Source organism: Helianthus annuus, chromosome 17 (assembly GCF_002127325.2).
Source record: "Helianthus annuus cultivar XRQ/B chromosome 17, HanXRQr2.0-SUNRISE, whole genome shotgun sequence".
NCBI classification, from domain to species: domain Eukaryota; kingdom Viridiplantae; phylum Streptophyta; class Magnoliopsida; order Asterales; family Asteraceae; genus Helianthus; species Helianthus annuus.
Window position 1 is genome coordinate 1,403,297 of NC_035449.2, and position 19,011 is coordinate 1,422,307.

Genomic DNA, 19,011 nt, shown 5'->3' on the forward strand with positions numbered 1-19,011 from the left:
ACAAATGTGAGTTTTTGATTTATCCTTTTCTTATATATATATATATATAGAGAGAGAGAGAAAGAGGGTCCTTTAATACATAGCTAATTTTGAGTTAAGAATTGTGAGAATGAGATAGTCACGAATACCAAATATTTTAATGTGATACACAAAACAATTTTTTAACTACCACTCTTTTTTCTCCCCTACTACTTGTGATTGATTCTCTTATATGCTTACGTACAAGTGTTTATGTGATCAAAGTTTTTAATGACTTAAAACTGATTTTATATATGTGTGTACGTGTCGCACGCGTGTGAGAAAGATTCATGTAAATATAGCGTTAAAGATGATAAAAACTATAAATCACAAAAGTAATAGCTTGTAAAAAGAGTGCATAAGTTACAATGTGATAGCTTATAAAAAGAGTAAACTGCTCGAATACTCTTTGTGTTTGTCCTAAATTTCACTTTTAGTCTCCCTTGTTCTAAAATTACATGTTTGTTCCACCTGGTTTACAAGCAGGTAACGCTAGTGATCCTTGGAACAGATAGATGTTAGTTTTTCGAGATAAATAGGGTATTACTTTAATGTGTAGAGTATTTGTTGGAATGTTTTTTTGGCGGAAAAATCTACGGGCGTGTCGCAGAAGGAATAAAAGAGCAAGGAGCTTAGGGAGCGACCATGGGACGAATCAACCGGTGGGTTGTTGTCTTTGTTGGTGGTTGATATTAGCGGGGGCATATCAAGGAGGAGTGTGACATGGTGGTAAAACAACGATCAAAGGGGGGTTTAATCCGTTTTAGTATTAAGATGGTGCAGATGTGAAGAAACAAGTCCAGATTAGGATTAAGGGGATATCAAAGGGTTAATTCTAATCGTAGTTGAAGTGGGTTCAAGGTAATTCTAAAGGGTTGAAGATAATATATGGTTTATTTATTGGGTCTAGATATATATTAGTATATTATTTAACTGAATATATTTATCTAGTTAAGGTTTAATAATTATTTAATCCGTGTTTGAGTCATAGTAGGTTTGGGTTTAGCTTACTATAAATGGATGGTTAAGGTTATTGTAATTGGCGTGTTTTGGTTTAATAATAGAAAGAGTCGACCAGGTTGTTCAATCTCGTGTTTGTGTATTTGATCAAGGGCTAGATTTTCAAACAAACTAGGTAAATTGGTATATATTCTAAGAGTATGTGATGTGGTTTATGTGAAAGGGGCATGGAAACATGCCACGTTGGATAGCTAGGGCATAAACACCGTTACGACCCTTGGGTGAAAGGGGCAATGCCCTTTTTGCGGTGGTCGAAGCCACAACATTGCCTAACACTAACATGACCTGTTTAGAAGCATGTTAACACGAAAAGAATTGTTAACAAACATGTTTAGGGACATGATAAAAATCACATATAAATTGTCAAAAGTTCATAAAAGTCTTAACTAGTACATAATCCTTGACATATTATTTGTCAGCAAATTTAAATAAAAATCCATAAAAGTCAAATCATAACATCCATTACAAATATAAACACGTCACTAACATGTGTGTTTGTTTAGATACGAAATATACCGTCTCATAAACCCGCTTAAAACACGAAACCTCCTAAGTCCAAAACTTATCCTAGTTGGCCCCACGCGGGTGAAAGTGGGCCGGGTTGTAGATCGAGAGGTTATGTGTTCGACCCTGTGAGCGGATACCATTATTACGATCTCATCAATCAATCAAGTTCCAAGTGTAACTAACAGGTGCGTTTTAAATTATCGCTAATTAGGGCTTTTGATTAGTGATTTGTTTGCATCCAATCTCTCTCTCTCTCTCTCACGTAGGTTTTCAGTCTTATTGCATTGCTAATTTCGTGATCTGAATATTCGATTTATGATATGTTGAATACTTCTTTTAATACGGTTTTTTTTCACTTATTTTTAATTAATCAGTGATGAAAAAGATGGATTTGGTGTCTGGTTACAAGGTAATTATGTAGCTTCTTCAGTGTATTTATGAAATTACAGCTTCCAATGAGCTTACTTATTATACTTGATGTGCAGGGAATGGTTGGCCTTGTATTTGGAAACGAGAATAATTCAACTTCAAATGAAGATAGGTTTCTTGCTTTCTTCCTTTCTTTTTTCACTTGTTACTTTAACAAGTTTTTTTTTTTTTTTTTTTTTTTTTTTTTTTTTTTTTTTTTTTTTTTTTTTAATTAAGGAAGATATTTCATTCCAATCATTAGGGCAAATTACATAAGGATAGTAGGTAGACGAGCAACAAACTGTGCCGCCATCCCCTTCTGAATAGAAATAACATAATTATGCATTGCAAATACTATTGTGCACTTTAGATCGTTTCGCATTGCAGACTTAGGTTTGGATGTCTTTAGGATAATTATGTATTTACGTGAACAATCCTAGTTATAGTCTAACACGTTAGGTTAGCTATATATACCGCGTATTGGGTAGGGATTTGTAATCAAGTTTTTGAGTAGTTTTCTTGATCTAATAATCATAGTTATTAAAGCCGCTAAGCGCACTTAAGGCGCATAGGCCTCGCCTGAGGCCTAGGCGCAAAGCGCAAAAAAAGCGAGGGCCTGAGAAAAATTAAGCGCATGATGAAAAAAAGTTAAACGATATTATGTATTAGAAAAAGAATACTATTCTTCAAATAAAATAAACAAAATCTATTATATAAAACGATATATCATCTATTTAGAACCAAAAGTTCTAAAAATATTAGTGTATTAGTGTAGAAGAGTAGTTTTCCTTGGATAAAAGTAGAAATTTGGCTAGAATCTTGTCGGAATTTAGAGAATTTGGCCGGAAACTCTCCGGAATCTAGGAAACTCTCCGGAATCTAGGAATCTCGCCGGAATCTACGCCTGAACCATCACCTAGAAAATTAAAGCGCAGTTTCCTCGACCTAAAGCGCAACTACCTCGCCTCGCCTGAAAAATGGGCCTAGGCGCAAGAGGCGATGGCTTTTAACAACTATGCTAATAATATTGTGGGAATTAGCCATAATTTTATGTTCGTTTGAGTATCGATTGGGACTTGACATTATCTGCTTTTTCTAGCGTATCAGATACTTGGAACCCCTGTTCTTCCAGTCTGAACAAATTAAGTTATATGCAATAGTGTATATATTGAATATTTGAATGCACTAAATACATGAATTTCTTGACAACACAGATGACAGATCTGTTATGTTATAGACTATAGTACAGCTGATTTAATTACTATTTAGTTAAGTATTTATCTTCCATGGCTAATGTACTTTTATGTATGTCAATGGTAGTTATGTTGAACGCCTGCTTGATTGTATAAGTAACGGTAAGCTGCCTGAAGATAGAAGAAATGCTATGGCTGAGCTCCAGTCCGTTGTTGCAGAAAGTCATGCTGCTCAGCTGGCTTTTGGAGAAATGGGTGTGTACAGGTTCGTCGTATAGTCAAACATCAGCCTTTTATTTGTCCATAACACAGTTTTTCTCCTCTATTGCAGGTTTTCCTGTACTATTGGGCGTTCTAAGGGAACGTGACGACGATGTTGAAATGGTTTGAATGCTTCTGTTAACAGCTTTTGTGTTTTTGGTGGTTATCTATCTAGCTGTTTATCCGAACCCCTAGCCCAGTTGGTCCCATGTGGTGGGGTTGGGCCGGTTCCTCCTTGGAGGTCACCGGTTCGATCCACGGCTGCGGCGTTATGGGGGGAGGACGTCCCAATGATGGATCGTTCCTACCGAGGCATGGTGCGGTCCTGAGGGCAACCCGGTTTTCATCCAGCTATCACCCCAGCGAGTCTCTCGTGTGGGGGCAGTATGGTTTCCGGGCGAAGGTCAGTCAGAGCGGCAGCCGGGGCCCGATAGAACATCGCGTCTGCGAAAGCTGGGCTGACGGGTAACCATCCTAGACGGGGACCCGGTGACCAATGGTCCATGTACATATTGAAAGTCACCCTTCAAAAAAAAATCTATCTAGCTGTTTTTATGCCACATTTCCAGTTAATAATGCTATATGTTCATTGATGATTGTCGAAGGTTCGAGGGGCTCTAGAGACTCTTGTGAGTGCGTTAACACCAATTGCTCATCCAAAATTGCATGCAAATGAGGTTCAACCAGCTCTGATGAACGCTGATCTTCTATCAAGAGAAGGGCAAAGCATTTCTCTTCTTTTAGGTCTGCTGGTACGACTTCTGTATCTCGATCCTGTTATACCTTAAACAATAAGATCTCAAGTTTGTTACCCTATAATTATATTATGAGTTAATTACTGTTTTCGCCCCTGTGGTTTGTTAAAAATCACTATTTCAGTCCATTAGTTTAAAAATTGCGATTTCAGTCTCCGTGGTTTCACTTTCGTAACCATTTCAGTCCCTGTGGTTTCACTTTCGTAACCATTTCAATCCATGTATTCTGTTAGTACAGGGACTGAAATGGTTACGAGATGGACTGAAATGGTTACGAAAGTGAAACCACAGGGACTGAAATTGCAATTTTTAAACTAATGGTCTGAAATAGTGATTTTTGACAAACCACAGGGATGAAAACAGTAATTAACTCTTATATTATTGATAGTTGAATATTCTTACAGGAAGAGGACGACTTCTACATAAGATATTACACGCTTCAACTTTTAACTGCCCTTTTAACGAACTCTCCAAATAGGTAGGTGTCTGTTATCTAATAATTTTTTTTTCATTGCTACTGTTTGGTTCGAAGTATATCTTGACGTCTTCTAAAGGTTACAGGAAGCCATTCTTGCCATCCCGCGTGGCATAACGCGGCTTATGGATATGCTGATGGATCGGGAGGTATGAAACCGGTATACTCATTGAAATAATTAAATTTGTGTAATGTGTGATGTTTCTTCGCTCTTATTAACAGTGTTGATTTTCATGTAGGTTATAAGGAATGAAGCCTTGTTACTTCTAACCTACTTGACCCGTGAAGCAGAGGTGATTTTACATTTTTACCCTATTTAAAAAAAGTAGGGCTGCAAACGAACCAAACGATCGGCAAACAGTTCATGAACCGTTTGGCGGGAAGTTCGTTTGTGTTCGTTTGTTTACTAAACAAACGAACACGAACAAGAAATTTCATTCGTTTAGTTAAATGAACAAACATGAACAGAGGCCATGTTCGTTCGTTTATGTTCGTGAACGTTCGGTAACGTGTTCGTTTGTGTTCAATACTTCATTAGTGTTTCTAGTTTTTATATTTATTTAAATACTTCAAAATTCCGACAAATTAAATATCTAAAAAGTGTCGGTGTATTATATATTTTGTTCATGAACAATTGTTTGTGTTCGTTTGTTTCCATTTGTGTTCATGAACATTAGTTTGTGCTTATTTGTGTTCGTCAATGTTCGTTGCCTAAAATTAACAAACAAACACAAACGAACACAAACAAGTTCATTTCCTTAACAAACGAACACGAACATAAAATCTTGTTCGATAAGTGTTCGTGAACGGTTCGCAAACACATATATTTCTTAACAAACGAACACGAACACGGTCTTGTTCGTGTTCGTTTGGTTCGTTTGCAGCCCTACTATTTACTATCATAAAGTTAATTTCTTCTGTTTTCCGCCATAATTTTCTATGTTTCCTTCTCAGGAAATCCAAAAAATCTTGGTTTTCGAGGGTGCGTTTGAGAAGATTTTCAGTATCATTAAAGAGGAAGGAGGTTCAGAAGGTGGCGTTGTTGTGCAGGTGATTTTATACAGTTGTTTTCGGTCAACGTGTCACTGTAAAAATTCTGAAATGTTTCGATATTTTTGACCTCACAGGACTGTCTTGAATTGTTAAATAATCTCCTCCGTAATAATTCATCCAACCAGGTTTACGTTTCTCCCTTTTGATCATTTATTATAGTGAAGCTTTACTTTCATTCTGTTGCTTTTTACCACTTTATAGATATTGTATAGGTGTTATTGAGAGAGACTATAGGCTTTGACTCGTTGATATCGATTTTGAAGCTTCGAGGAACAACATACAGCTTTACTCAACAAAAGGTTAATAACTAAGGCAAAAGATCAAATACAAATAATCTTAACATACTAAATATACAAATTGAAGGAAAACTCAAAAAGACAAGGTGGCATTTTTGTAATTACCACCAACTATCAAAGTTACTATACAAATGTGAACTCAACCAAAAATACCTAAAAAAACACGATTTTTTTTATATTTTTTATAAAAAAATCGCTACATTTTGTTAGCAAAAAAGAATTTTTTTTTTTTTTTTTTTTGCTGCTACTAAAAGTAGCGATTTTCTAATAAAAAATGTTAAAAAAATAAAATTAAATAATTTTGTGTGTGTGTGTGTTTTTTTTTTTAGGTTTTTCGGGGGTTTAGTTTTTAGCATTTAGCTTTTTGGGGGGGGGGGGGGGGGGTAGGTTTTTTAGGTATATTTGTAGAGTAACTTTGATAGTTATTGATAATTACAAAAATGCCACCTTGTCTTTTTGAGTTTTCCTTCAATTTGTATGTTTAGTATGTTAAGATTATTATTTATTTGTACAAGAACTTTCCCCTAATAACTAATTATCTACTTTTTACCTCTATAATCATTCTTTCACAGTATCTAACCGCTTTCTTTATCTTTGTATCAAACTGATGCATGTAGACAATTAATCTACTAAGCGTCTTGGAAACAATTCGTTTGCTTCTGAATGGAGATAGCAACACTAATATATTGACAAACAAAACAATTCTTGTTCAGGTTAGTTTCTGTACGTAAATGATCGTTATGCTTCATCTTCACTGACATTTTCTCTATAATTGTAGAGAAAAGTTTTGGACTATCTACTAATGCTAGGAGTTGAAAGTCAATGGGCCCCTGTTTCCGTACGTTGTTTGGTAAGTTACGACTTACGTTCACATTTATTACAATTAATTAACAATTATTAAGAAAAGTATAACAATTTCTAACGAGAATTTATTACTCGTATAACATGATCAGGTCTTTCATTGCATAGGTGATTTGATTTCTGGGCATCGTCAAAGTCTTGACGCACTTGCGAGTAAATCTCTCGGTGACGGGTCAGAGGTTGAGCCTGCGCTTAATTCAATATTAAGAATTATTCTAAGGACTTCAAGCATGCAAGAGTTTATTGCAGCTGACTATGTTTTTAAAAGCTTTTGTGAGGTTAGTGTTGTATACGTTTTCTCATTTAGGAGTTTTTCATTGTTTTTATGTCGTAACCGAAGCTCACTTGCTATAATTTGCTTCACCAGCATAATAGTGACGGTCAAAAGATGTTAGCGTCTACTTTAATCCCTCATCCTATGTCAATTACCAATGCTCGTTTCGAGGAAGACGTGAACATGTCGTTTGGAAGGTATATCTTTTTCCATTGCACGGAAGAACACATGCTCCCCCCCCCCCCCCACGCACACACACACACACACACTAAATCTTTCTTAAACTTGTTATGTTGCAGCATGCTATTGCATGGGCTTGCCATGAGCGAACATGACGGCGACCTTGAGGTAATGTCACTATTTTAATTTACATTTTCTTAAGTTGTATATTATGTTACAGAGCACAAGTATTATACGGTTTGTGTTATGCAGATTAGTAGCAGGGCTGCTAGTATTCTTTCTCATGTAATGAAGGATAATATTCAGTGCAAAGAAAAGGTATATGAGTTCATGCTTTATATTTAGCATTCCTTTCCTTCTCTTTACATTATTCATAGGAGTAAAATGCCGTTTTCGTCCCTAAGGTTTGGCCAGTTTTGCGACTTTCGTCCAAAAGTTTGTTTTTCCGCATCTGGATCCAAAAGGTTTGAAATCTTGCCATTTTCATCCAGCCCGTTAAATCCATCCATTTTTCTCTATTAAGTCAGGGATATTTCCGGTTTTTTTTTTTGTTGTTAACTTAAAGGGCAATTCGAGCCTTTTCACTTTATGTACAAGCATGTAGCATAATGTACAAGTATTCAAAATACCCTTACTAAACAAAAACAAATAGGTAAAAAGACAAAAATACCCCTGACTTAACGAAGCAAACTGGATGGAGTTAATAAGCCCGATGAAAATGGCAAGATTTCAAAACTTTTGGATCCAGATGCGTAAAAACAAACCTTTGGACGGAAGTCACAAAATTGACCAAACCTCAGGGATGAAAATGGCATTTTACTCCATAATATTTACTTTGGTTTCTCACTTTTATGCAGGTTTTACAAATCAAACTTGAGTCATCAATGCCATCATTAGAATCCGCAGAACCGTTATTACACCGTATGGTAAAATACTTGGCTCTTGCGTCTTCCAGAAAAGGTAAAGAAGAAAAATCAACTACTCCAAGAAGCTCGTATTTTCAACCGATAATCTTGAAACTGCTCGTCACATGGCTCTATGATTGCCCAAAAGCAGTACAATCTTTCCTCGATTCACGCCCTCATTTAACCTATTTAATTGAGTTGGTATCAGACAATGAGTCAACCGTGTGTGCAAGGGGTTTAGCAGCGGTTGTGTTAGGGGAATGCGTTATTTATAATAAAATCGTTGAGTCGGGAAAAGATGCTTTTGCAATAGTCGATACCATAAGTCAAAAAGTCGGGCTTACGTCTTATTTTTTGAGGCTTGATGAGATGCAAAAAAGCTTTTTGTTTTCATCTGAAAAGTCAACGCAGCCTCAACCACGTAAACCGTTGACCAGATCAAATGCTAATAGTATGGCGGAGATGGAAGATATTGATGATAATGAATTAACTGATAATCGTAACGATGACCATCCAATGCTTGCTTCGATGTTTGACTCCCAATTTGTCAACTTTATAAAGAGTCTGGAAGGTGGTATTAGAGATAGTATTGTGCAAATATATAGTCATCCGAAGAGCAATGTCTCGGTTGTGCCTGCAGAATTGGAACAGAAAAAAGATGAAAATGATCGCGATTATATTAAGCGACTCAAATTATTTGTTGAGAAGCAGTGCTCTGAGATACAGGTAAATTTAGGCCCGTAAACGAACCGAAAGTTCATGAACTGTTCATGAACTTGTTCGACGGGAAGTTCGTTTATGTTCGTTTATTTAATAAACGAACGAACACGAACAAAAATTTGTTCGTTTAATTAAATGAACTAACATGAACACACCTTGTGTTCGTTCATTTATGTTCGTGAACATTCTTTTATGTTCGTTCATTTATGTTCGTGAACGTTCGTTTATTTACGTTCGTTTATGTTCGTAAATTTTATTAGATACATAAATAGTTATATTTATATAAATATTAGGTTTTCTAACTAGTTATATAAAATTAACTAATTAGTATATCTATGAACCCTTATTTACATGTGTTTTCGGATGAAATGTAATATATTAGACTTGTTTCTTCAATCAAGTTAATTTATGTTTATTCAAATATGTTCAGTAAATTTTTTTTTTTGTGTTCGTTTATGTCCGTGAAATGTTCGTTTAGGCTTTAAACGAACGAACATAAACGAACACGAACATGCCCGATTTCTTAATGAACGAACACGAACAAAAAAATGTGTTCGATTATATGTTCGTGTTCGGTTAAAATTAAATGAACGAACACGAACATGCCTATATTCGTGTTCGTTCGGTTCGTTTACAGGCCTAGGTAAATTGCATATTTATTTGTTGCCTCTTAGATTAAAGTTAATCGCTTTTTTTACGACAGGACCTTCTTAATAGAAACGCAACATTAGCCGAGGACCTAGCGAATACAGGTGGGGGTGGTTCAGCCGAAACTAAACCTAGATCGAACAATGGGTCAGAGAGGGTGCAAATAGAGACACTAAGAAGAGATCTTCAAGAAGTCTCTCAACGGTTAGAAATGTTTAAAACCGAGAATTCAAATATTCAAAACGAGGCGTTATCTTACAAAAACTTGGCTGAAAAAATGGAAACGGATCTGAAAAGTCTCTCGGATGCGTACAATAGCCTAGAACAAGCGAATTATAGTTTAGAAATGGAAGTAAGAGCGTTGAAGAGTGGTGGGGCCACCTTGGGTCCGGATATTGAGAAAATAAAAGCGGAAGCAAGAGAGGAAGCACAGAAAGAGAGTGAAGGAGAGCTCGGTGATTTGCTTGTTTGTCTTGGTCAAGAACAGAGTAAAGTAGAGAAGCTGAGTGCACGATTAGTGGAGTTGGGTGAAGATGTTGATGTTTTGCTTGAAGGTATCGGAGAAGATGAAACGGGATTACTGGATGACGACGATGATGAAGACTGATTGTTTCGTTATTTTAATTGAATTGTCATTTTTTTGTAACTTTGAATATACAGCGTTCGGATTACTTTTTGTACATTCTTTTATGTGAACGTGTATAGATTGTCGTTATGTAGACGCTTGAAAGATTTTGCCATCTTGTTTTACTGAAAAAACTGGGCTGAACTTTGCAAACGACGTCATAGTATTCTTAAGTTTCAGATTTTCCGGCAAAACAAACAAGTCGGACCATGTTCCTATGATGTTATTTAGAGAACTCTGATTCAGATGTTATATTTGCTTTTATGACAGCAACGGCTGCAAATGCGATCTCACCAAAACGGGTCGCACCAAAATAGGTTTACCAGTTACAATAGCTTTTATGACGGTTAGTGGCAACCAATCGCCAGTGGAGATAGCGCCTGTGATCATGGTGTCAGCGGTGGCAGGTGTAATTTCAAAAATATCGATGTAGAAGATTTATACACTACAACTTATTTAAACACAAACGCAAAACTGAAGTCGTGTTTGCTCGTACGCAGCATTTGGTTGGTGCAAATTCCAATATCAGTACCCCAAATAAAAAGGATTTGACCAAGCAAAAGGACACTCATATCAGTATGAACAAGCAACAAAACTGTCCAGTCAAAAGAGTACTAAGTTTTAAACATGAGCAATCATAATACTACGAGACCATCTTCATGATTGAACCATAGGCTCGGGTCCTGATGACTCTGGCTGAGATTTATGCGATGGACGAACTGAATTAAAGAGTATGTCCTTGATAACCTAATAAATTTTATCAGCCATGTGTTAGATCAATAATAATATTCAGAAAACATAGTTAAAAAGCGTAATAACGTGAACCCACCTGTGACATTAAACCATGAACCTGCTCAACAGTGATCTTTGCACTATCCCGTGTAATTTTAGCAAGTTGTGATTCTTCCTGCAATGAATGAAAAATGACACAAAGCTCTTGTTGTTAATAAGTTTAAGGTAAATCTTATTAAACTTCTAGAAGATCGTAATTATGTTGCCACTAACCTCTTTCTTTCTTTGGGTAGGTGCTATGAGAGGTCCGAACCGTGAATGGGACAACTGACCTTCAGCTTGTTCCAGTTTTTCAGCTACATGACAAAACAAAAAAAAAAAAAAAAAAAACATATTATAGTTTCAAAATACATCTACTCATGTCAAATGTAATCAGAATACATCCATGGTTTTAAAAAACGGTTGAGGCGTGCGCCTCGAGGCGCGCCTCAAGGCGAAACGGCCAAAAAACGATTCTGAGGCGCGCCTCAGGGGGTTTCTACTGTTTGTGCGCCTCAGAGGGGCTGAGGCACTAAAAAGGCTGCGCCTCAGGTGCGCCTCAGGGGTTTTAGATATTTGTTTTTGAGGTTTTTGCGTTTGTGTTAATTTCAAGCAATTTATGTCTTTTTTATGTGTGTTTTTTATTATTTTGATGAATTTGATGATGAATTTAGTTAGTATTACTATTTTTATAAGATATATAATATTTATATTTATTTTTTAAATCCGCCTCGGGCTTACGCCTCGGTTCGCCTCAAGGCTTACGCCTCGAAACTCGTTTCCGTTTTTTTAAACCTTGAATACATCTAATAAGTAATTGCAATAAATCGATATACCAAGATCTGATATTTGTCCTGCAACATAGTCACCATTCCCAAGCAAAGGAGAAGACGAAAGGGTATTAACCCAATACTTATTCCACAGAAGATCCAACAAGTGACAATCAAGAGATGACTTGAAATAAGTAACATCCAACGAGTAATACTGTTCACCAAAAATGCAAAGAATTTAATAAACTAGTCAACACTAGAGGAGGATCAAAACATAAGGAACTGTTACACTTTACAGTTGCAAAACATTCTCAGCAAAAGGGTATAAGTAGTTAAGTACTGACCTGTTTGCAATGAACACCGAAGTCTTCAATCTTGTTCAGAGGAATAGTTTGATACTCCGACACAGGCTCATCCGACGGCTTATATCCTTCAGGGTACGTCCTAAACGCGCCGATCTCAACTTTTCCAGCGGAAACTGTTCTTGTTGGGTCTATAACAACAGCCAGGAAAGGCTCCTGGTACTGCTGGTTCAGCATTTGAGTAGAAACATCAATGCCAGACAACCAGCATCCGTAACCAGGATGCGAATGGTACCACCCAACAACGTTTTCCAATCTCCCTGCCTATATCACAGTATCACAACAAGATTAACAGCATAGAACCGTAAGAGTGTCTTACATGTTAACAGCATAGAACCATAAGAGTGTCCAACATTGTGTAATCGAACTAGTTTTCCGCGACTTAAATACACATAATCATATAATCAACTTCAAATCACAACGCCAAAAGATCACTCTATGTCTAGACTATAGAACTATGCAGTTAACGCGGAAAAATATCGGTTATCGGTCAAGGACTGATATCTGAGATATCGTTTATCGCGGTGAGATATCGGTAATTTATAATATCATGCATAAAAATATATATATTCATATCTAGAAGTCTAGAACCTATATAATATTAATAGCAAAATAAAGAAGTGTTCATCAAGATCAACCAAGGCACCCGATTCTTCATTTGTTCATCATAATTTAAAACACTAAAATCCGATTGAAGCACATGAGCTTGGGAGGGACGATTAGGGTTCAGCAGACATCATCAGTTGTCGTGTTAAGTGTTCGAAGTGTGATAAAGGTTTATAATATGGGCCAAAAAAAGCATAAAAGAACTGGGAAAGAACTGGGCTTTGTATTTTGTTGGCAGCCCATAAAGAAAAACATAAAAATCTGGCCTACCAATTTTCTCACCGATATGACCGAGATGAGAATATCAAAATATCGGTGATATCTCGGTAAATATCGCCGATATTCTCGCTACCGAGATTTCTACCGATATTCTGAACCGATATTATGTGCCAAGACCGATAACCGATGTAGCACCGCTATATCACCGAGAGAGCATCGATATTAACTGCCCAGGTCTAGAAACACACATGTATCAAAACTAATGAGAGGAAAATAATCTAAAATATAAGAAACACCAATTACATTTACAACATCCAATTCATAAGTCTCAGTTGCAAAACACTAAAAACTATATCTATAATCTTTCAGTATTAGACAACAACTCATCAAAGCAATCTATTGAAGATCAGATCCATCAAAACAAGATCAGGTGAGTTGCATTGATACATTCAAACTCACCATTACAAATGTCACACACTCACAATATTTTAGGCATTTAGGGTTAGGGTTAGGGTTTCTAATTTCTAAAAATTAACAAAAAGAATACCAAAATTGAACAAGAAATCAACCTGTTTATTAGTCTGAGAATACTCAACCATATACTCATACGCATCCGCCTGAGCATTAACCCTAGTTTCGGTACCTTCAACCGGAAGGGCAAAAGCGTCCATAACAATAATCGCATCTCCGTCAGTCTTCCCCTGCATAAGGCCCATGACTTCGATGGTTCCACCGGAGCGAGCATGAACCACCATCTTGAGTAAAGCTAGGGCTGAGATTTTGACCCGTTTGAAGTAGTGAGGGTTGTTGAGCCATGGTTTCTCTTGCTGGAACTTGGCCTGAGCGGCCTCGTCGTAGTAGAAGATGGCGTCTGATTCGGAAGACTGAGGAGCCTCCATTGTTACGATGTTGTTTTCAAGCTCCCATGTCTGTTGCGCCATGGCCGCCGATGAGGAGAACGAGTAGGGATCCATTGTTGGTGAAGAAACGTTTGCAACCCTTTGTTGTTTTTGTGTTTTATTATAGTGTGTTTTGTTAACTAGTGGGCTTCATCTTTGCGGCGGAATTTTGGTTGATATCGTTTCGGTTTATTAGTAATACCATGATACTGGCACTAGGCATAACAATTGACATTTGTTTTACATCGAATAAAAACCCTAAAAACAAATGTATGTACCAATATTGTTGTTGTTCGTTGATATTGGTTTGGTTCCTTACGCTATCGACATGGTATTTGCACTGGATATAGTTTACAATACCAAAAAATAAATTGTTGCGGATATGACTTCGTGTTCAACAAATTTTATACTAGCACATCGAGAAAAAAATAGCTTACAATACTAGCTTACAATACCAAAAATAAATTGTTGCGAATACGACTTCGTGTTCAACGAATTTTATACTGGTACGTTGAGAAAAAAACAACAAAAACGATGTCCAACGAGTTTTGTACCAATGTTGAACCCCCGTGTTGCAGATGTCGGACCGTAAAACCGTGTTAAGTAGTAAGCAAACGACGACCAAAACTGTAACACCTCGAAAATTTACGTCCAATAATGTATTGACACGTGTCATAGACTTTGCATATGCGAAAACATACTTTAGAGGGACTAAAGTTGACAAACAGTGAAAACTATGGAACGTAAGGGTCCAAAGTGTCAACAATGGATAAATAGACTCCATAATAACCCTACATAATGTTTATAACCCTAAACGGATGGATCATGGATCATACGAAGCGGAAAATGCACGAAAGTGAGGAATTACAAACTATAGGGGCTAAAAGTGTCAACATGTTGAATTTATACCTCTCAGTGAACTTTTGGCAGACCCGAAGCTTTGTAATGCTAAAATATACTCACTAGAATATGTGGTAAAAATTTCATGAAGTTTCGTTATCGTATGAGAAAGTTATGGCCAAAACCGTACTTGAGGGGTTAAAAGCGTCAACGTCGAATTTCATGACTTTTCGGGTGAGCGCAAAGTTAACCGAGGACATTACCATGTTGGTAAATGTCCCAAGGTTCCTAAAAACCAAGTTTGAGGGTTTACGAGTCAAGATAAATAGCCAAAATCTCGTTCGCGAAGGATAGGGACCAAAACTGCAACATTTGAAGAATGTTGGACCTGCAGACCCCTAGGCGGCCCGCCTGGGCTGCCTTAAGCGGGCCGCATGGCCTGCCCAGTATCAGAAAATCGCGAATTTTGCATTTTGGGTCAGTTTTGTGAGTTGAGAACAGCTGGTTTCACCTCCCAAATGCACCAATTGGATTACATGCAAGGTAGGACACCTGGGGCTCTCTCATAACCTCTGAAACACCCTTAAATTCAGATCAAAAGCTTCACAATTGAGTTCTTGAGTAGAAAACAAGAACACTTGAAACTTCAAAAATTCACAAGAGGTAATCTGGAGCTTTCTGGGCAGCAAGGCACCTTCATAGTGATAACTAAGCTTCATTAGGACTCTTGTAAGCATCCATAACTTCCTCTAATTCGTTCTAGCTTTGATCATTAGCCAAAAGTCAATCCGTTGTTCATATAGTTTGACTTTCCGATTAAACGAGTTGGGCTCTGTCATTTCTCAAATTGAAACCACTTATAAGTTGGTATTTATGTGGGAAACAAACCCTCAAAAGGGTATTCTCTGATTCCCACTCTAAGCATGCTATTTGTCGAGTCAAAGATGTTCTTAAAAAGTCAACAGGAAGTGTTTTTGCAAATATAGCATAAATGGTAATGTAGATGACATGCAATCAGTTTGATCATCAAAAAAATAAATTATAATGAATATAAGAATGTGTTTTATCATAATCAACTCGACAATCTTTAGTATAAACTCGGATCGGAACCGAAAGTCTTATAAAACGACTTTTTCGTTGATTCTCGATTCGGATCCGTGCATGCATGTTTGAGATCTGTATTAGAGTATATTTTTGACCAATTTTATTTAAGTTTAACTCTCTGGAATTTTTACAACTTGAGTCTATGCTTAACCGATTCATATGCATGTTTCCGATTATGCTTAAAAGTTGACTATTTTGCCCTTTTTGATATAAAACGTGATTTTGGGAAAAGTGAAAGAGTAGAAATCTTTACTAATGATTTATAAACTTGCACCGAAAATTTGAGACCAGTTGGAGGTCCAGATTTTGAGTTATGGCCAATATCGTAAAACTATATCTTTATGTTACATAAACGGCGCATGTCGCGTATAACCTATTTGAGGCCACTTTTTGATATAAAACTTTTTACCCACTGATGTTATATAATATTTTGGGATTTTTGAAGATTTTTATTTAATTTTTGGCTGATCGTATCATAGGTCTATACGTTGATTCGGTTAGTGCCGGTTTTGACCGTTTAAGCCATAAAATGAGTTTTATAAATCCTTTTGACCCCAAACCTTTTTCTACTGATGTATTTAGTATATTTTCATATAATAACAGTAAGTATAAGATTTTGATCTCAGATTTCCAGTTTTGACATCTTTAGCCCTTGTGAAATTACTAAAATACCCCTACGGTGCATAGTTTGACTTTAAATGATAAGTTTTGTATACGGGTCATACTCTACTGTTATAATATATCAAATGAAGTATAATTACTGTATAAATCAGACCCATAACGCAGATTTCCAATTTAACTCTTTTATAATCTTTTAAATGACCAAAATGCCCTTATAAGGCATAAATTGAGTTTAAATCTATTCGGGGCATAATAGAACATAACTTACTGATATTATATCATAATTAAAGCATATTATCTCAGGAAACTTGCATATGACTCTTTTGGTTACCCGTAACGCTCTTTTAGCATTCGGTTCGGTTTATGTAACTAGTTTGCATACATTGACCGAAACGGGTCAAACGTTATCATTTTTGTCTCAAAATCCAGAATGTGTTTAGTATACCCATATTATACAAGTATTCAAACTTGTCGGGTCTAAATCACATTCTATCCGGTCTTTCGCTTAATCGTGCGCTTGTACCGTATCGTCCTTAAAACTAACCGGTCTAAGTTTAGGCTTAATTAAAGACCCGTTAGTATTCTAATTGGTTATTTATACCATCGTTCCAGACTAGAGCCTTCCGGTAAATTGTACCTACGCTTACTTAAGTGAATACGGCTGAGTTATTATAATTCTTGCTATTTAAGACAGGAGCCAGCTCAGGTAAATACTCTTAACTTATTTTCCCTATTACGGGCTTGGGATACGGTAATATAAATACCGCATGGTCAGGTATGGGATTCGAAGACCAATGAGTCAGGAAATCCAAATAACCTGTTTTAATTCGTATTGCTTGACTGAAACATTGGGGGTTAATGCGACCGTGTCCTGGATATCCTTGACTCATTAAATGCAATGGCCACGACCTAAGCACGGGGTGTAGGCATACACCTGACAGATGCTTTATGCTTATTAATCAATTATACCCAATAAGGGATTCCCAATAAGGGAATAGTGGTGTGTCGGTTAATCTTAAACCGGCATAGGACCGGGCCCCGTATGTAGAGCAAGTTATGTAAAACTGATAACATGAGATATAGTTTGTCCCAAGTATAAATGATTAATCTTGCCTTGTGCATTTAATCAAGTGTCAAAATAGTTTTGTGCCTTGTGCGCCTAAACCAATTTTCATAAACTCTTTTCAAATGAGTCAGTTGAGTGTATTTACCAGTGAAAACTGACGTATTTTCCAAAGTCTAAGTGACAGGTACAAGTACGTAATAGGCTGGAAGCTGCTCAGGGCGTTAATAAGGAATCTTGCAAGTTCTAGGCGCCTAAAGTCTGTTGAACAACATTTAAGTTTTAAGATCCGCCTGTGGATCCTCTACTTTCCGTTGTAATACTTGATATTACTTTATATTCGGATTGTAATATATTTATCTTTTGCTTCCGCTGTGCATTATTATATTGTGTTGTTTGTCTATGACGATGCCAACTACGTCACCATACCCCCACCGGGCCCACCGGTGCCACGTGGAAATTCGGGGTGTGACAGGTTGGTATCAGAGCCAACATTGAGTGAATTAAATACTATCCTAATGTGTTTAATCTCAGTGACACAATTGCACATACTTGAGTCTAGACTTAACATAGGAATACCCTCATCTCTATTCGGAGAATTTTTGTTTTCAATTCTATATATTCTTGATGTGTCGTCAAGCAAAGAAGCTATAATGGAAATTCTCCCCATTAGAAGCCTAAGGAAGGCTGAGCTTCGTACCGCGACCAGGATTAACGTACGACCAAGGAGGGGACATTCAGAACAAAAATGAAGAAGAGACTCCTTTTACTGAAGATCGTTTTCTTAAAAGTCTTTATAACGATAATTATCTTCTGGTCCCTTTGAGGACAACATCATTTCTTTTAAGTTCGTTTTTGGGCAATTCTATATCTCTTTTGAAACCATTGGGATGTTTTATCTAAATTTCATTTATTCAACATATAAGAATATACTATATGAAATAAATTAAAGTAACATTCCTTTTTGCAAGATCTACCATTATTATAAAATGGCAAAATCTAAACAGGGACAAGACCTAGCTCAGGTGTCATTTAAGACAGAGCCAAGATGGTATCTCCATAATTAGATTCAGATCCATAAGTAACGTCTCAACTTAGGATTGATCTGCGTTATGTTAAAAAGAGAATCTTAGGGGTGAAACCTAGCCACGTATCGTCGCAGACATGGCCAAGATGGTAGAACCTGTCAAAAAGATTCCAAATTTATGTTAACATCTGAAAGTGTGTTAACATGCTGGGCAAATTGTGATGCAGTATAAATCACACAGGCCATCTTTGAAAAATTGGGATTTATTTAAAACTCCCTGTAAGTAAAACAGCCATCCATTAAGGATGAAGTGCCTACAGGTAGTAAATTTGAAAATTGGGATTTATTTAAAATTCCCTGTAAGTAAAATAGTCATCCCTTAAGGATGAAGTACCGCGGGCTATAATACATTGTCCGATTGCGACATCGACAGTTGTGATCTTTTGAGATCCCCCGCCCTAAGGGGGTGAGCTATGCTCAAAAGCCCTCTAGACGATAATCTGGTCGTCATGTCATTATTATGACCGCTG

At 36.8% G+C, this 19,011-nt stretch overlaps 2 protein-coding genes across 7 annotated transcripts; one reads left to right on the forward strand and one right to left on the reverse strand.

The window, feature by feature from the left end:
* The first annotated feature begins 1,545 nt into the window (after window positions 1–1,545).
* On the forward strand, window positions 1,546–10,355 carry LOC110926413 (golgin candidate 6). Of its 6 annotated transcripts, none has more exons than XM_022170172.2 (20): window positions 1,546–1,730; window positions 1,920–1,954; window positions 2,031–2,086; window positions 3,274–3,411; window positions 3,478–3,530; window positions 4,013–4,159; window positions 4,567–4,640; window positions 4,717–4,786; window positions 4,877–4,930; window positions 5,592–5,687; window positions 5,765–5,815; window positions 5,903–5,989; window positions 6,604–6,699; window positions 6,765–6,836; window positions 6,940–7,125; window positions 7,215–7,318; window positions 7,421–7,469; window positions 7,554–7,619; window positions 8,159–8,932; window positions 9,630–10,355. In XM_022170172.2, exons 4-20 carry the CDS (start codon window positions 3,333–3,335, stop codon window positions 10,179–10,181), a joined length of 2,610 nt encoding a protein of 869 aa, XP_022025864.1. In that variant the 5' UTR covers window positions 1,546–1,730; window positions 1,920–1,954; window positions 2,031–2,086; window positions 3,274–3,332; the 3' UTR covers window positions 10,182–10,355. The 6 variants fall into 6 exon arrangements, with proteins under 6 accessions (XP_022025864.1, XP_035842489.1, XP_022025862.1 ...); XM_035986596.1 differs by having other exon boundaries at window positions 3,274–3,401; window positions 4,551–4,640; XM_022170170.2 differs by having other exon boundaries at window positions 3,274–3,401.
* Window positions 10,356–10,669: 314 nt separating this feature from the next.
* Window positions 10,670–13,984, reverse strand: LOC110926493 (COP9 signalosome complex subunit 5a). Its single transcript, XM_022170258.2, has 6 exons — window positions 13,497–13,984; window positions 12,085–12,366; window positions 11,807–11,954; window positions 11,205–11,287; window positions 11,029–11,106; window positions 10,670–10,946 (listed from the first exon to the last, which is right to left on the reverse strand). Exons 1-6 carry the CDS (start codon window positions 13,899–13,901, stop codon window positions 10,857–10,859), a joined length of 1,086 nt encoding a protein of 361 aa, XP_022025950.1. The 5' UTR covers window positions 13,902–13,984; the 3' UTR covers window positions 10,670–10,856.
* Window positions 13,985–19,011: the final 5,027 nt, after the last annotated feature.

Coding starts and splice junctions, on each gene's coding strand:
- LOC110926413 (XM_022170170.2), top strand. CDS start 1,922: ATGAAAAAGATGGATTTGGTGTCTGGTTACAAG. Junction 2,087..3,273: donor TCAACTTCAAATGAAGATAG/GTTTCTTGCTTT, acceptor TGTCAATGGTAG/TTATGTTGAACGCCTGCTTG. Junction 7,319..7,420: donor GTGAACATGTCGTTTGGAAG/GTATATCTTTTT, acceptor GTTATGTTGCAG/CATGCTATTGCATGGGCTTG.
- LOC110926493 (XM_022170258.2), bottom strand. CDS start 13,901: ATGGATCCCTACTCGTTCTCCTCATCGGCGGCCATGGCGCAACAGACA. Junction 11,107..11,204: donor CTACCCAAAGAAAGAAAGAG/GTTAGTGGCAAC, acceptor CATTCATTGCAG/GAAGAATCACAACTTGCTAA. Junction 10,947..11,028: donor TTCATGGTTTAATGTCACAG/GTGGGTTCACGT, acceptor AAAATTTATTAG/GTTATCAAGGACATACTCTT.